This window comes from Gadus chalcogrammus, chromosome 5, assembly GCF_026213295.1.
Source record: "Gadus chalcogrammus isolate NIFS_2021 chromosome 5, NIFS_Gcha_1.0, whole genome shotgun sequence".
Classification (NCBI taxonomy): domain Eukaryota; kingdom Metazoa; phylum Chordata; class Actinopteri; order Gadiformes; family Gadidae; genus Gadus; species Gadus chalcogrammus.
Window position 1 is genome coordinate 10,197,342 of NC_079416.1, and position 16,164 is coordinate 10,213,505.

At 44.5% G+C, this 16,164-nt stretch overlaps 3 protein-coding genes and 2 non-coding genes across 8 annotated transcripts; 2 read left to right on the forward strand and 3 right to left on the reverse strand.

Annotated features, from left to right (window-relative positions):
* Positions 1-1,865: 1,865 nt before the first annotated feature.
* Positions 1,866-4,310, reverse strand: fam167b (family with sequence similarity 167 member B). Its single transcript, XM_056590510.1, has 2 exons — positions 3,846-4,310; positions 1,866-3,488 (listed from the first exon to the last, which is right to left on the reverse strand). Exons 1-2 carry the CDS (start codon positions 4,167-4,169, stop codon positions 3,225-3,227), a joined length of 588 nt encoding a protein of 195 aa, XP_056446485.1. The 5' UTR covers positions 4,170-4,310; the 3' UTR covers positions 1,866-3,224.
* A 1,226-nt stretch (positions 4,311-5,536) lies between these two features.
* Positions 5,537-5,607, reverse strand: trnag-ccc (transfer RNA glycine (anticodon CCC)). The gene has a single exon. It is a non-coding gene; the product is annotated as a tRNA-Gly (tRNA).
* Positions 5,608-5,761: 154 nt separating this feature from the next.
* trnag-ccc (transfer RNA glycine (anticodon CCC)) lies at positions 5,762-5,832 on the reverse strand. The gene has a single exon. It is a non-coding gene; the product is annotated as a tRNA-Gly (tRNA).
* zgc:154055 (uncharacterized protein LOC556036 homolog) lies at positions 5,768-12,242 on the forward strand. 4 transcript variants are annotated; one of them, XM_056590505.1, is made up of 11 exons: positions 5,768-6,394; positions 6,565-6,621; positions 7,303-7,414; positions 7,864-7,989; positions 8,895-9,068; positions 9,364-9,584; positions 9,720-9,881; positions 10,274-10,415; positions 10,846-11,066; positions 11,644-11,795; positions 11,909-12,242. In XM_056590505.1, the coding sequence occupies exons 1-11, from the start codon at positions 6,210-6,212 to the stop codon at positions 12,007-12,009; spliced, it is 1,653 nt and encodes a 550-aa protein (XP_056446480.1). In that variant the 5' UTR covers positions 5,768-6,209; the 3' UTR covers positions 12,010-12,242. The 4 variants fall into 4 exon arrangements, with proteins under 4 accessions (XP_056446480.1, XP_056446479.1, XP_056446483.1 ...); XM_056590504.1 differs by having other exon boundaries at positions 5,770-6,394; positions 8,892-9,068; positions 11,909-12,241; XM_056590508.1 differs by lacking the exon at positions 6,565-6,621 and having other exon boundaries at positions 5,773-6,394; positions 11,909-12,240.
* Positions 12,243-12,382: 140 nt separating this feature from the next.
* tdh2 (L-threonine dehydrogenase 2) lies at positions 12,383-15,967 on the forward strand. Its single transcript, XM_056590509.1, has 9 exons — positions 12,383-12,732; positions 12,930-13,127; positions 13,500-13,542; positions 13,636-13,706; positions 13,867-14,016; positions 14,102-14,274; positions 14,383-14,473; positions 14,562-14,831; positions 15,271-15,967. Exons 2-9 carry the CDS (start codon positions 12,944-12,946, stop codon positions 15,414-15,416), a joined length of 1,128 nt encoding a protein of 375 aa, XP_056446484.1. The 5' UTR covers positions 12,383-12,732; positions 12,930-12,943; the 3' UTR covers positions 15,417-15,967.
* Positions 15,968-16,164: the final 197 nt, after the last annotated feature.

The window sequence follows — 16,164 nt, forward strand, 5'->3', positions numbered from 1 at the left end:
GTCGTTGAAAGTTTGCTCTGCGCTCTGCTAGCAGGTGCGAGCGCTGCAGCTGCATGTTAGCATTGAGAACTTTAGCATTTGCTAACAGTCAAGAGGGGCTCCTGATTCATTTGGGCCTCTTTTATTATGTGTGAAGCTATCATGAGTTATGGTACCTTCCAGTGTGTTATGCAGGTGAATTTTGGTCGCCTGGTTGTTGGGTTAGAAAAAAGTTACCACTTATTGAACTACTGAAGCATTATAACACTGACCAGTGGACTAAGGTTCCATTGAGTAACACCCTAACCACCGCACCTCTGACCATTCGCTCATGAATACATTTTAAGGTGAAATTGTGTAGTGTTGCATGCTGTGTGTCTGTGCTGCCATTGTGAGCTACCAAAGGATGTCTGTGGTGACGGAGGTGCTGTTTTAGAGAAAATGACAGGAAGCCAGTCCAAACCTTGCATAGAGTCTACGCTGACATAGGTGCTTAGAAGATTGTCGCATCGTAAATAGTATTTTTTATACAAAACCGCTTGAGGTAACCAAGTTTTTCCATCATCAACACTGAGAGGATGCAGTATGACAGTGCATGTGATGAAATGTACTTTCTGGCTTCAACATTTTTGTATATCAACCGAATACAATATATACAGTACACATTGTATTGACAGTTTTACTTTGTTTTAGTATTGCGATTCTGCTGTAATTTGAAAGGTATGCTGTGTCTTTATCTGCATTTTAAACTCAATATTTCTTCCACTTTAGAATGTAAGTGGCACAATGGCTGCATTGACACACACTGCATGCATTACAGGTGTCCACAGACATCACGCCCTCACAATGGGTCTCCCCTTTTTCCTTTATTCTACCAATGACACCAATTTAACTGGCGGTTGGAAATCCAATTCCCCTTCACATACGGTCTGACATCTTAACATCAAGCGCTTTCCAACTCCTCCACGGTTTGTCTGGTATTGCAGGTGCTGACTGCTTTCAGGTCAGGACAACAAGCTCAGTGTTGTCAATGTGGATTGATGCGCACTGAGCATGAATCACATATTCCTGTCTGGGGATCATTTATTATGCAAATAACCTATGTGCATGGACGTGAGATTTGCAGAAGTGGATAATGATATAGATAAGGTAATTGCTCAAATCCACATCAGACATGTCTGAAATGTCTATAAAATCAAATTTTAACTGGAAATTACTTTTATTCATAATTAATCCATCTTTTTACTTTTACTTTTAGGGCATTTAGCAGACGCTTTTATCCAAAGCAACTTACATCAGTTAATACACTATTGACACACCGGCGGCAGAGTCAACCATGCAAGGCCAGACTTCTGCTCGTCAGGAGCAGTTAGGGTTAAGTGTCTTGCTCAGGGACACAACACTCAACCTTTAGGTTACAAGACAACTGCTCTACCTCCAGAGCTAAGCCTTGTAAACTGAGTTCACTACAGCTATACATTCTCACGCTGAGGGACCGTTACACACAACGTCTCTATTTCTGCAGGGAAGAGGTGGACATGAGAAACACAAGTGTGGTCGCATGAGAAACGCATGGAAGACAGCCCATTGAAATACAGCCTTGAGGTCGAAAACTATATCCCGTCCTCATACGATACCGTTCATAGCGTCCTCCAGGCCACGTGGGAACACACGTCACAGTCTTCGGTTTAGATCTGATTGGTTTACTCCAGTTTCATGCTAAAACAGCGTATTACTTTGTAGTATGGCTATTTGTGTGCGAAAGCATGTTTTTGGCCCCGTTTCAGTAGTACGGTACCAGGGGGATAATGTCAAAAAAAGGAAAGGGGACACCATTGTGGACTGTGACTACAGGACTACAGATCTTAACAAATAGTAATTCCATAGAGTATAATCAAGCTGGTTAACCTAGATAATAACAGAGACCAAAGGCCCATATTATGTTCAAGTTTTTAATAATAAGCAGTTTATATCTACATTTTCAGTTAATACAAAAAAATATAGCGTGCATATGGCCCGTAGTGGGATTTTAAAATATGACAGAAAAATGCAAATACAAGTACATCAATTAACAGTGTTACCGCTGTTTTAAAGGAAACGTCTTGAGTTTAATTAATTAAGTTCAGGTCCAAAAGGGGTTAAACATCTTTGATTTCCTTGAGATGCGAGCCCAAATGTGCAGCAGCATTTGCGGTGTATGCATGTCTGTTTTGAAGTGAGAACACGTTGGAGAACAAGAGCACTCACTAGTCATGGCATGTCAACAGTGTTTGAACTTTAAAAGGTCTAGAGAGGAGCCACTAAGAAATTAAAAAAATTCTTGGCGCTCTTGAAATGTTTTATTTTTACGAATTGATGAATGATTCTATTTTGGCATCTAACTCTAAAAACCATAACTCTCCTCTAATATCTTTTAATAAATGTATTTATATAGCCTACATCTAGAGGATAAAAATAATATGCATCAAGGCTTTTTGTATGAAAGGCTACTCATTAACGACACCGCAATGGATGTGAGATCTGGGCTCGCATCAACATCTGGACGGCGTCATGGAAATCTAAACCGTAGGGCGCGACCTTTCGTGGGGCTATATCGCTACGGTGACCTGTTATGGTGGCGTGATCCCTAGCATCCTGTTTGGAAATGATCCCAAACTCACAGATTCTCAACTAAATATGGACGGTATCTGTGGACGGTGTCGCCTCGATAAGGGCCAGTGGACTGTGGCTTTTTCGCGTTATCTTAGGCTACTTGTCAGACAAAATAACCCCACATTCATGATGAAGCCATGAAGTTACCCTGAGAACATTGGTCAACGTGCTGGCGTGTGGAGAAAATGCATGCCTGGGTGAACATGTAAAAGTGTTTTTTTTTTATAAATAACTTTGCTGTTTTGTCATTTCAATGTAAAATGTAACTCTATGCTCTAAGTCTGAACGTTATCACTTCATCATGGCTAAGTGCTTTCACAATGTAATCGAATTGTACTGAACACACAATCAGTGCATTTCATTAAAAGCCATGGCTAAGGGTGTGTCTAGCTAGACTTTGCCTACTCCAAGCATGTCCAAGCACACACCTTATGAATTCCGCATGTTCTTCCAATCTCACCATGACACACAAACACAGTGGAATATAAACACGTCCACCAAAAGCAGCCCGTGTTCCTACAGGAGAGAGGATCCTCTCAAATGGAGATCTTTGGAGGTCAAATGGTGGAGGTGTTGGTGGTGGTGTTGAAACCTTAGCACAGCGAGAAGCGCCGTGAGTTGATGTTCATCTTGGTCAGTCCCAGGTGCTTGAGCGGGGTGGAGAGAGCGAAGGCGGCCTTCATGGGGATGTCGCAGAGAAGGTCGGACTCCTCGCCGCACTCCTCCAGCTCGTACGTTGCCTTGTCCAGCATCTCCTTGTGGCGGTGGCAGACCTGCTCCACCTTCAGCCGGTGGATCTCCGTGCGGAGGCGGATGAGCTGCCGGGCCAGGCGGTTGTCCTGCAGCTGCATTTCCCTCTATGGGGAAAGAGGAGGACATGAGACATGTGGGAATTGTCGCCGTGGTCGTCGTCCTCCTCATATTCATCATCCTCGAAATCGTCATCATCAGTCGCAGCATCATCATTCGCATCATCATAAACATGATCAAGAAAAGCTGATTGAAATGATGACATGGCCCTTTTGGCAGGAATTACTCCAAACAATAAGGTTTTTATTGATTTATATTCTATTGGTAGCTAATTCGTTCATGGTGCTGTTATTTGATGAGTAATGCCATTTGAAGATAACATCTTGACAGTCATCACTTTGCCTACAGGACGACCAATGCAACAAATTTGGATATAAGAAACGTTTGCTCATTTGGTAACTTACCAGCTCCTTCCTAATAAATTCCAAGGCATCATCGATAGTTTCAAAACCACAAATATTCCGGACCACCAAGTCGGAATTCCCACGGCTCAAAATGACAGGGATATTAACGCTGTCCAGTGCGGCTACATCCTGACTTTCTTCGGCACTTTCTTTTGCACAGTTTGAGCAATCCTTCCACGGGCCACTTTGTAAGCTCTCCTGCCATTCAAAGTAAGATGGTCTGCGAGTTTGCAATTTCAGCTTTTCTGTAAGCGCTTTGACACTGTCCAAGTCTTCTGTGTCTCCCTCGGAGCTGTCATCTCCTCCCAACTCCTTAAATTCCATTGACGAAATGTTCGATGTGGCTTTAGCAGCAGCAGCAGCAGCAGCAAGACCGAGACTTTGATTATGTCCTCGTAACGACGTTGGCTTGCACTGGGATAGCAATATGGATATGTTGAGAGCCAGGTTCCTTGTGCTCCTTTATAGAGGATAAAGGAACAGTGACCGCCCATATTCCCAATCCGAGCAAGCTGCTCATATCGGCTGTTACGAAGTATAGTTGGGAGTGCTTAACTAACTTTAAGTTAGACAACTAACTTTGAATTACATGTGATAAAGTTATAGGCCTAGCTGCAATAACCCAATTGGTTTTGCAATCATTATTATAATTGTATATATTAACTAAATGTATCAATTTGTAGCGGCTCACAGGAATATGTATAGCCTAACTATTGTTTCGTTGATTTATATTTGTAATATATATATTTTTATGTAGCGCATAAAGATTATATTACAAATGCTGGTTCTACTTTGGTCATACAACCTGTAGGACTCTGTTTTTGAGATACCGCTGCCATCTACTGATGGTTTCTTGAAACAGCACCCATGTCGCTGCTATCTATAATGATTGCAATTAGTGGTGGCCTCTATTATCTTATAGCCTAACTTATGTCCATAAATCTCAAAGACTGCTTTCTTCGACCCTTATGTATCGTTTTCGTGACAGAGACAAAGCAGGCAGGTGTGTGTCGGAGGTCCTGGGTGTGAAGGCGACAGAATGGTGCGCTCCGGGGGCCGCGGTGAAATATGGAGAAGTGGGTTTGAAGTGCGGTGCGTCCTGTGCCTATATTTACAAGGTCGGACGCTAACCAAACGGCCCCGCAAGATTATTACTATCCACAGTCCTCATGACACTCAATAGTATCATTCTCAGATGAACACTTTCATACCGAGAGCGAGAGAGAGAGCGTGAGCGAGAGCGAGAGCGAGAGACAGACAGAGAGAGAGAGAACGAGAGAGAGAGAACGAGCGAGACAGAGAGAAAGGGAACGAGCGAGACAGAGAGAAAGGGGACCCGAGCAAAAGAGAATTCCAACAACCTCCCACCTCCCAGAGGTCAAAGGGCACGTCGATGATTTACTCCGAGACGAGGAGTTATCTCGTCTCCCCTGGCCCACCTGCCTCTCAGAGAGGAGAGGGAAACTAGAGAGCCCCACGCGGGAGAAGGAGAAGCGGGCGGCGTATTTTTAGACGGCGGTGACCAAACGTGCGGTCACCGCCGAGTTTACAGTTAAAAATACAGATGTCCATGTAAAACAGCCCGGGGACGGCGTGCGTCACACCATTAGTTGTAGCCTCTGTCTTATAACTGATGTCCATCTCAAAGACTGCTTTCTTCGTACAGTAGAATATTTATCATCAAAATACCGTGCGCCGCCCGGGAATCGAACCCGGGTCGCAAGAATGGGAATCTTGCATGATACCACTACACCAGCGGCGCAGCTCACCAGTCAACGGTAATATTTTATTAACAATTCGAATTGCCATTCCTACACCGATTTTGTTATAACTAATGATTTTAAATCTCAGCGACTGCTTTCTTCGTCCATTATTGATCGGCATTCATGCGTATAATATCCATAATCAAAATACCGTGCGCCGCCCGGGAATCGAACCCGGGTCGCAAGAATGGGAATCTTGCATGATACCACTACACCAGCGGCGCAGCCTGCCAGCGTTTGGTAATGTTTCTCTGAAAATCATTTGCTCAACAAAGTGTTACCAATAGCAAGTTGCATTTCATTTTCACTCAGGAAACGTTGACTTCCTTATCTTGTGGCCACACATTCAGAGCCTTCGGAGACATGCTTTACTGAACGTGTAGGTCTTCATTGGGGTATAAACATCAAGCCAATATCAATACAAAGTTTATCAGCCAAACTGCCCTGCGTTTGGCTGCGCCGTGAGCATTTTGATAAAAAAAACCTGCAACGGGAATAGATAGATCTGAGTATTAATTGACTGAAAGGAGCAAAGGAAGTGATTTAAATTTGACTGCAGGAGATGCCTATTTGGCAGTAGATTTGGGTGCCTCTTGAATTGATGGAGTTTTCTGAACATATAAGGACCGCAAACGTGGAGAATGTGGTGCTGCGACAGCCGTTCCATCCATCGACCAAAGGCACATTATGCATAACCGGACACCACCTTATCTTTTCTGATCGAGAGAGCCAGAGCTGTCGACAGGTACTTTTGCTCCTCCGGAATATCGACGCCATCGAGAAAAGGTGAGGCTACACAGGCAGTTGAGTCCAAGTTCGACAACTTTCACTTGTTACAACTAATCAGACTAATCAACGACTAATCAAATAACGTGGGCTCTTTTCTTCCATTTAATGATTGGCTGTCTAATTAATGTCTAATTACGGTGTCCCTCAAATCTTATTTTTTTTATCAGCGTGGAAAACCTTTTGGGGAATTCCGGTCTCCTCTCTAGTGCTCGATGGAAGGAAAGGTTGGGCATACATGTGTTCTGCGATATCGTTTTTCATATGCAAGGATCATATGCTCATATTTTCAATTGGCTCTTTGTATGTTACCTTTCTAATGTGCTTTCACTGCGGATGCTGCAACCCCTTCCTATTTTCCCCGTGCATATACGTTGCGTTTACGTTTTCATGAACTGAAATAAAAACATTAGGCAAAAAGAAGCAAGGACAGCATAGATGTCAACTGAAAATGAATGTGAAATGCCCCTTACACATACAGCTTTGACGCTGCCATCTTCAACTCCTGCTGCTATATAAATAGGCTTAGTTTATCTGTTTGTTTGTGTGTGAGTGTGTGTGTGTGTGTGTGTGTGTGTGTGTGTGTGTGTGTGTGTGTGTGTGTGTGTGTGTGCGTGTGCAGCAGAGGCCATAGTTAAAGTAGCCTCAACTTTAGTTGTACAATAATAACGCAAATTTTTAAAACTGGGTTTGTACTTGCATGTGTGTGTGTGTCTGCATGTACCTGTGTGTGTGTGTGTGTGTGTGTGTGTGTGTGTGTGTGTGTGTGTGTGTGTGTGTGTGTGTGTGTGTGTGTGTGTGTGTGTGTGTGTGTGTGTGTGTGTGCGTGTGTGTGTGTGTGTGTGTGTGTGTGTGTGTGTGTGTGTGTGTGTGTGTGTGTGTGTGTGTGTGTGTACGCCTGCGTACAGGGCACCTGGACCCTCCTCCGGGACTCTCACCATTAAGTGCAAGGACCTGTGTGTTTTCCAGTTGGACATTCCGGGCATGGAGCAGTGTCTAAACATCGCTCACTCCATCGAGGTACCAGTCAGCCGTCTGTGCAGTCCCCTATTGTAAACAGAAGTCATCAAATTATTTGTTAAAAACATTTCAGAATGATGTAATTATATTTGGGCAGTTCATTTTCCTAGCCAAGTCATTTAGAGGGTATGGCCAGGGTATGGTATTCTATACTCAAACTCAGTTGGAAAGGTTAACATAATCAATGTGATCATTTGTTAAACCCTATTTATTTTTTTACATGAGGCTGATTCCCTTCTGCCCCTCTTTTCTTTCCCTGGATGGTTCTCTCTCTCTCTCTCTCTCTCTCTCTCTCTCTCTCTCTCTCTCTCTCTCTCTCGCTCTCTCACTCTCTCTCTCTCTCTCTCTCTCTCTCTCTCTCTCTCTCTCTCTCTCTCTCTCTCTCTCTCTCTCTCTCTCTCTCTCTCTCTCTCTCTCTCTCTCTCTCTCCCTGTTTCTCACCCTAACAGGCGTTGTCCTCCATGAATGAAGTGGCAGACATGTATCCCTTCTTTCACAGGCCCCATGACGCCAGCCTACAGGACCAATGGGGTCTCTCCAGCCCCCAGCACCAGTACCATCAAATGGAGGCGCTGGTGAGAAACTCACACATGTCAAAACTATACACATACACACAAGAACAGTCATCCCTGTTCAAACACAGTGACACACACGTGGGTGTGTTTGTACACACACAATGCTGTCCCTGAACAGAAAACACGCACACACACACACACACACTCGCTCTGTGTGTTTTCTTTACACGATAACCGACACTTTCCGCCAATGTTGACAGGGAGCACATGACAGGAAAATGCTGGGCCAACAGAATGTAGGGGTCACAAACAGACACACACACACACACACACACAGACGCGCGCACACACACACACACACACACACACACACACACACACACACACACACACACACACACACACACACACACACACACACACACACACACACACACAGACAAACACACACATACTGACACACCGATCCCCCATGGTAGGGGATAGTTAACAGCAGTTGTGTGTCCCAATGCTGTAAAGTGCTCTAACTGGATCTGCTCTATAAAGACTTGCTTAAACTCCTTGCTTGGAAGACAAGAAGTTTTACCTCTGTAGTCACAATAGTAAATTAGTTACTATACAGGGAAGATTTATGAAGATGCTTAAGGGGGACATAAAAACTAATAGACCATTAACAACGACATGCTCCAACCTGATTTCTTTGTTCGGTACCTCAAAGGAAAATTTCGCTTTGCAGAAATGAAAGTGAAACGTTTTTTGTTTCTCAGGTCTGCATTAGTATATTTATCTTCCAATATTCAATTGTTTGTTTTATGGGGTTGGGGCAGTAGGGGCTTATATGTATTGTTCAACTTTGTTTATCTACTATTATTATTGCTTATTCCTGTCTCTATGTCTATCAACCTCCCCTCCACCCCCCCCCCCGTCTCTGACCTTCCCCTCTGTCTCTGTGGTGTTCCCAGCAGCGAGGCAGGTGGCGCCTGAGCTATGTGAACGGAGACCACACAGTGTGTCCCTCCTACCCGCCCACTGTGCTCGTCCCCAAGGCCATCAGCGATGACGTGCTGCTGAAGGTGGCCAGGTTCAGGCAGGCGGGGCGCTTCCCCGTCCTCTGCTACCACCACAGGAAGAACGGCAAGGTGCAATAGGTCATGTGAGGAAGGAAGTGTGTGAGAGTCTGTGCATCTGCATAACTTGCACGTCTAGCACTACATAGTATTCAGTCTTTATGAGAGTATTAATCCCCAAACTAGAGCGGTCAAATTAGTTTGATAGTCTAACCATATATAACCAAAAAAATTCTTACATTTCACCACAGCTCTAAACATTTAACTATTTTACTAATCGTACCATTCTAGTTTGGGTATAAAGTATGCATATTAACCGATTGGCACACACAGTGATAATCAAGCCTTATAATGCTTGGTGTCTCAGGTCATCATGCGCAGCAGTCAGCCCCTGACGGGAGCCAATAGGAAACGCTGCCAGGAGGACGAGCTCCTCCTCCAGGCTGTGATTGATGGCTCGGACAAAGGTTACATCATTGACACTCGCTCCAGTCAGCAGGCACAGCAGGCCAGGATGACGGCGGGGGGGGGGGTTGAGTCCAAATCCAGCTACCCTGGCTGGACAAGGCTGCACAGGCAGATGGAAAAGTGAGTCTGCACAATGGTTTTTAGCTGGAGCTGATGTACTTTAATGGAAACAACGAGTTCACCTGTGTGTATGTGTCTGTGCACGTGTAACTATGTGTTTGTCCATGTGTGTGTGACGTTGTGTTCTTCTTCCAGGGGTAAAGCCCTCCAGGAGAGCCTCATTAAAGTGGTGGAAGCCTGCGGGGACCAGACAAACAACATGGACCGCTGGCTCAGCAAGCTGGAGAACTCCAAGTGGCTCTACCACGTCCAGACTGCTCTGTCCACGGCTGGGCTGCTGGCAGAGTGCGTGGAGAGGTAGGCTCCACATGAGTCGTGTTTACTACACAAAGCATGGCCCCATATAGAGGTTATGAATGATGGGGAGGATAGTTATTACAACTTAATATAACATTTTATCACGAGACTCATTCAGATAACAAGATGGACCTTTAAGCCATTAGCATCGTCGGAAATATATTTTATAGCAGAAGTAAAAGCTAAAGCGAAAGTAAACGCATTACATTCCTGTTGATACAGCTAAAGGGCGTTGATGATCTGGTTTTGGTTAGCAAGTTGTTTCCTCTTTCTCAAAACTGAAAAATCAACCACCTGGCATGTGAACCAAATCGCATGTAAAAGTACTTAAACATCAGTCCCACTACCTATCTTCCTTTCATCCACACACTGTACTGTGTTTGTGATGACAGGGACGGCCATTCAGTCCTGGTTCATGGTTCTGAAGGCACAGACTGCACCTTGCTCATCAGCACTCTGGCACAGCTCATTATGGACCCAGCCTGCCGCACGCTGGAAGGCTTCCTTACTCTGCTGGAGAGGGAGTGGGTTCAGGTCTGTATGTTTTTGTGTGTGTGTGTGTGTGTGTGTGTGTGTGTGTGTGTGTGTGTGTGTGTGTGTGTGTGTGTGTGTGTGTGTGTGTGTGTGTGTGTGTGTAAAAGTAAAAGTATGATAAAGTGCTTCATGGTAGTGCTCTCATAATCGCATCCTCTTCGATGCAAAGGTAACATAATTTCGTAATATAATGGTTGGCTTTTGGTAAACATTTTGAATTACATTATTTTAAATGAATGTAATAATAGAATATACAAATAACCAGAGCAAAAATAAATCACATCGTGAAAAGAAATCCCGAAAAACGAAAGTGAAACCATTGTTTTCTGCCAACGTTAAAGGTCTTCTACATTATGACTAAAAGGGAACATGCAGAGCGGTCGAAACATCCACACACACCGGATAAAGGACGCGTGTGTTTCCCCCACAGGGCGGCCACCCGTTTCAGCAGCGCTGTGCCCGGTCGGCCCATTCCCACGCCCGGCTGCAGCAGGAGGCCCCCGTGTTCCTGCTGCTGCTGGACTGCGCGTGGCAGCTGTGGTACCAGTTCCCCCTGGCCCTGGGGTTCTCCGAGGACCTGCTCCTCAGGCTGGCCACTGAGGCCTATGCCTCCGACTATGGCACCTTCCTCTGTAACAGCGACCGGGAGAGGTCAGTCGCTGCGGTCCTGAGTCAATGTAGACAGGATTGTACGTTTTAGAATATTTTGGAGTCAAGTGTGTCGGAGCTCTTGAGATAGTACAAAAAGAGAGACTGTGAGTGTATGCCACTATAGAAAGAAACACACAGACACACACACCTCAGAAATGTACAACCAATTTTGAGCGCATTATCTTGAGAGATAGAGAGAGAGAGAGAGAGAGAGAGAGAGAGAGAGAGAGAGAGAGAGAGAGAGAGAGAGAGAGAGAGTGAGAGAGAGAGAGAGAGAGAGAGAGAGAGAGAGAGAGAGAGAGAGAGAGAGAGAGAGAGAGAGAGAGAGAGAGACACACACACACACACACACACACACACACACACACACACACACACACACACACACACACACACACACACACACACACACACACACACACACACACACACACACACACACACAGTGTATAAAATTACCTCGTAAAGGTGTGTTGGGAGAAAGTATCTGTTGAGGCATATACAGACAGAGATACAGCTTGCAAGAGTGAAAGTATACTTTCCCCCTATTTCTATCCGTCTGTGTGTGTTTTCCAAGGTGTGCCATTGGTGTGAAGGAGAAGACTCACTGTCTTTTCCAGGCCCTGCTGAAGCCAGAGGAGAGAGAGCTTTACAGCAACCCCCTATATGAGTCCACTGAGCTGGCTATCTGGCCCTCGGTGCACCCCCAGTCCCTGCAACTTTGGAGGGGCAAGTCTATGTCGCTTTCCTGACCTTTATGAAAAATAACCTTTATTGATAACAATCCTGTCGATGGTAGGAATGATATTTTTCCTGACTGAAATTAGTCATGTCGTCCGCAGGCTTTTTCCTGAGGTGGAGCCAACAAGGACGTCACCTAGAAGAGGCCCGCGACGAAATGAGGAACATGATCTGCCAGTGGGGAAGGTTAGCGGTCCGGTGAAGTGTGTCTGTAGCTCCACCTGCTGGAGGATTGGCGCCAGAGGAGATCCAGAGAGTACAGAATGTTGAAACCCCTCACGACTTGTTTGGATGTTTATCGGATGAAGAGACTACGGACCAACTGTTTAGACTGTACAATTATGTAGTACTACTGTTCATTATCAACTGTTCATTATTATGTATAATGTCGAATAATTTAAAATACTCTAACCATGACACAATATATTGTACTGTGGTTTGTTTAATTAAGTGTTCTGATTTCAAAGTTGAGTTAGAAAATGTTACAATTTCGTTGTAAATATTTGTACAAAAGACTATCCTAGGCGCCAATAAATTAGTCAGCTTTAACATTCATAACCAGATCTGTCAGCCTCAGGTAAACACAATACAAATCCATTTGAGTCAGCATTTTGCCCACGTTGTGATTTGCCCGCCGGAGTCTGTAGTTCTCTTCTGTGACGTGGAAAAGGCCGCGGCGACGATAGAGTGTGTAAAAACTACAATGCCCAGCGTGAATCTTTACACCTGCTTACTTATCCAATGGATGTTATGTGCGCTAAAACGGCGACCAATCGCACCGCACACCCCAATTCTAACGGTTGGATGCAACAGTTCAATTTCCACAGATGTGATTAGTTGCTAATAGTAGGCCCAAAACGTAACAGTTTCCCTGGATCAACAAGAGGCGGTTTTTCTGATCCAAGAACAGATTTAACAAAGATAGGTAGGCTATTTAAATGATGTCTCCCTTTAGCTTAAATGATATGGTTTTTATACCTGAGGCTATCATTTGAGACAGCACGTGACAAAATGTAGTATTTGAACTGAGTTGTAATTACTCTACTATGTAGAGTAGACTAGTCTTTTCTCTCTAAAGCAGACTTGACAAACCACCATATTCACCTGGACTTTTTCTTTTAGGGCTGCTGCTCAACATGTTATTGGGTATGCGGGTCTGTGGGCCATCTACTGCCGTGTTTCGTCCGTCTACCCTCCGTTGCCTTAGCAGGGCGCACCGGTTGCCCTGTCGAGAATTAACTTGTTCACCCAGACAAACCAGCAGGTGGAACCGCCAAGTATCCGTGACCCCTCGGGACAGTCCGCGTGTTCTCATCACAGGTTCCGTATAGCTTATTCCATCAGTTATTTTTGTATTTATTCATTGATAAACAAGGACATTTGTCGATCGGCAGGTTTCAAAACATGGCCGAACGTGTCCTGTGTGTTGGAGTTGTTTTACGTAGACACTGGAAGCCTGAGCGCGTGTCGATGATGTACGTGTTCACAATAGACCGCTTGCAGACAGCGCTGCTGTCATAAAAGAGCCTTCGAGTAGGCCTAGGGGAGCATAATGGGGTGCACTAACTTTTTGTCATGGTTAAGCTTCGGTCCAAACAACAACGTCACTGCCCAGTTAAAAAATATTAGATATACAAAAAACATATACCTTTCACCCTTTTTCATTACTTGAAACATTTTTTCCTTGTAAAGGTGGCCTTGGACAATTGGGTTCTGGCCTTGCTCAAATACTGAGGTAAAAGTCAAATTTGGATTCTTATTTGACTGCATGTAAAAAATTATATATCGATTAAAATATTAAACAAGAAATGTGTGTATACATTTTCAGGGAACAGTATGGGAAAGAGAATGTAATCCTGTCAGACATTAAGAAACCCCCAGCACATGTGTTGAGCAGTGGTAAGACTTTTTAAAATCAAACATTTATATTCAAATGTACAAATAAAATTGAAATAATCAGGTGAATTCAATCAGCATACCGTCTCCGATAAATCAATCCCTGTCATCTGTCTGTTTGTCTGTCCGTCTGTCTGTCTGTATGCCTGTCTCCTTTCATCAGGCCCATTTGTATATGCGGATGTATTGGACTTCAAACAACTCAGAGAACTTATTGTAAACCATCGTATCACCTGGTTGGTCCACTACAGCGCTCTGCTCAGTGCTGTTGGTGAGGCCAACGTGGCCTTAGCCCGCAAGATCAACATCTCAGGTAGAAACACAGTTTAAACAAAGTGTCGTCTTGGTGACGCTCTTTCTAAAGGCCTTTCATCTCAACTGCTCCGCTCTTTGATCAGGCCTTCACAATGTGCTGGACCTGGCCTTGGAGAACTGCCTGCGTATCTTTGTCCCCAGCACCATCGGAGCCTTTGGGCCCTCATCTCCTCGCGACCCCGCCCCTGACCTTTGCGTGCAGAGGCCTCGCACTATTTACGGCGTGTCCAAAGTCCACGGGGAGCTGATGGGGGAGGTAAGGACTTAGACAACGCTGACTCACTCACACACCAAAATAATATTGCACAATTTTGTTGTTGTTGTTGTTGTTTTTAGTATCTTTTAAATTTTTCATTCCCATTAGTATCTCCATCACAAATATGGCCTGGACTTCCGCTGTCTTCGCTACCCCGGTGTGATCTCGGCCCACACCCACCCTGGGGGAGGGACCACTGGTATCGGGTCATCTGCACTCACACAACACACGTATCTCCCCCGTTGACCACACGTCGGTCATGGTGGTCTTCTCCTGTCTTTGTGCAGACTATGCGGTGCAGATCTTCCACGACGCCGTCAGCACGGGCAACCACGAGTGCTACCTAAGGTCCGACACGCGCCTTCCCATGATGCACATCTCCGACTGCCACCGCGCCACCGTGGAGTTCATGCACGCGCCGGAGAGCCAGCTGTCCCTGCGCACCTACAACATCGCTGCCATGAGCTTCACCCCAGAGGAGGTGGCCCTGGAGATACAAAAACATGTGCCTGAATTCAAGGTCACCTACAAGCCAGACACAGTCCGCCAAACCATCGGTGCGTGATTCATTCGTCTCATTCTATTTACGTATGGGTCCTTTTTTATGGCATTACATTGCATCATTGATTAAATTTGGGATTGGAAAGCAAGCATTTAAATAGTATCAGACGAGGGATGTGCAATCATGCTTGATAATTTCTGAATCAAATTATGAATATCAAATATAAATTTAGTACATGTTGGTCATCTAATTAAAAAAACTAGATTTAATTCATTGATTAAGAAGCAGGAAGGGGTTAGACATCTGGCTCAAGGACACCTACAGGCAGACTGTGGGCGACTGGGACTAAAGCCAGTTTAGTTAGTAACTTTCTGCTCGGACCCATTCTCTGCCTGGTCTGGCTGCTCCACAGACCAGGGGCCCGGGAGTGTTGACAGTGACCCAGTCCACTGCCATTAACCACCAATAATATTAAAGTTCTAATCATGTTGCAGCGGACAGCTGGCCTGTGAGGTTTGATGACTCCAACGCGAGGAGAGACTGGGGCTGGGCACCGGTCTACGGGCTTGAAGGGCTGGTCTCGGACATGCTCCGCTCCATCCGAGAAAAGAGGACCGTTGAGGGACTGCCGGTCAGCTAGCAAAGCCTGCCCTGCGGACTGAAGGGGCAGTCCTGACGCTGAACCCGTCACTTGAGCTTTATGTTTGAATATACTTTGACCAAAGAGTTTTGCAGTACAATCCTGTACTATTTAAAATGCAACGGTCAAACGGATCCAGAACACTTCTTTAACTACGGACACTAGGAATGAATGCGCACAAACACACGCGGTTTTCAGGGAGCCGTACAACTGTCTTTCTAAGGACTCTCCTGTCGTCTTCCTTTATTGTTGTTTAACTTGTTTCAACAGTTTACAATTGCTTAGACTTTATATTCTTTTCAAAATACCATTTGTACTTAATGTTCACATAAATATACCAAATTACTATTTAAATTGATTGGCTATGACTTCTTGACATAATGAGGTCAAATATATATATTCTTTAATCATAGCAGATTTGTTCACTAGATGTGTAACATTTTCAGCAGTGCAAGTAGTAAGTAATAAAAAATATGTATAAATATATGCATATATATATATATATATATATTTAAAAAATCTTGCTGTACTCGCATTGAAAATTAAACCAAATTGCCACAAAAATGACTCTTTACGTCTCATCTTTACAACTAAAACAATATTGATTCGAAATATCTAGTCATCATCTAATATCTATTTGCATGTGTGCTGTTTCCCAACGTGAATTGCATTTGATACAAAACCACTGTTTTCTTTAATTTGCGCACGTTTATATTTTGTCGCCAGGTGTTGTGTAAACAAGTACAGC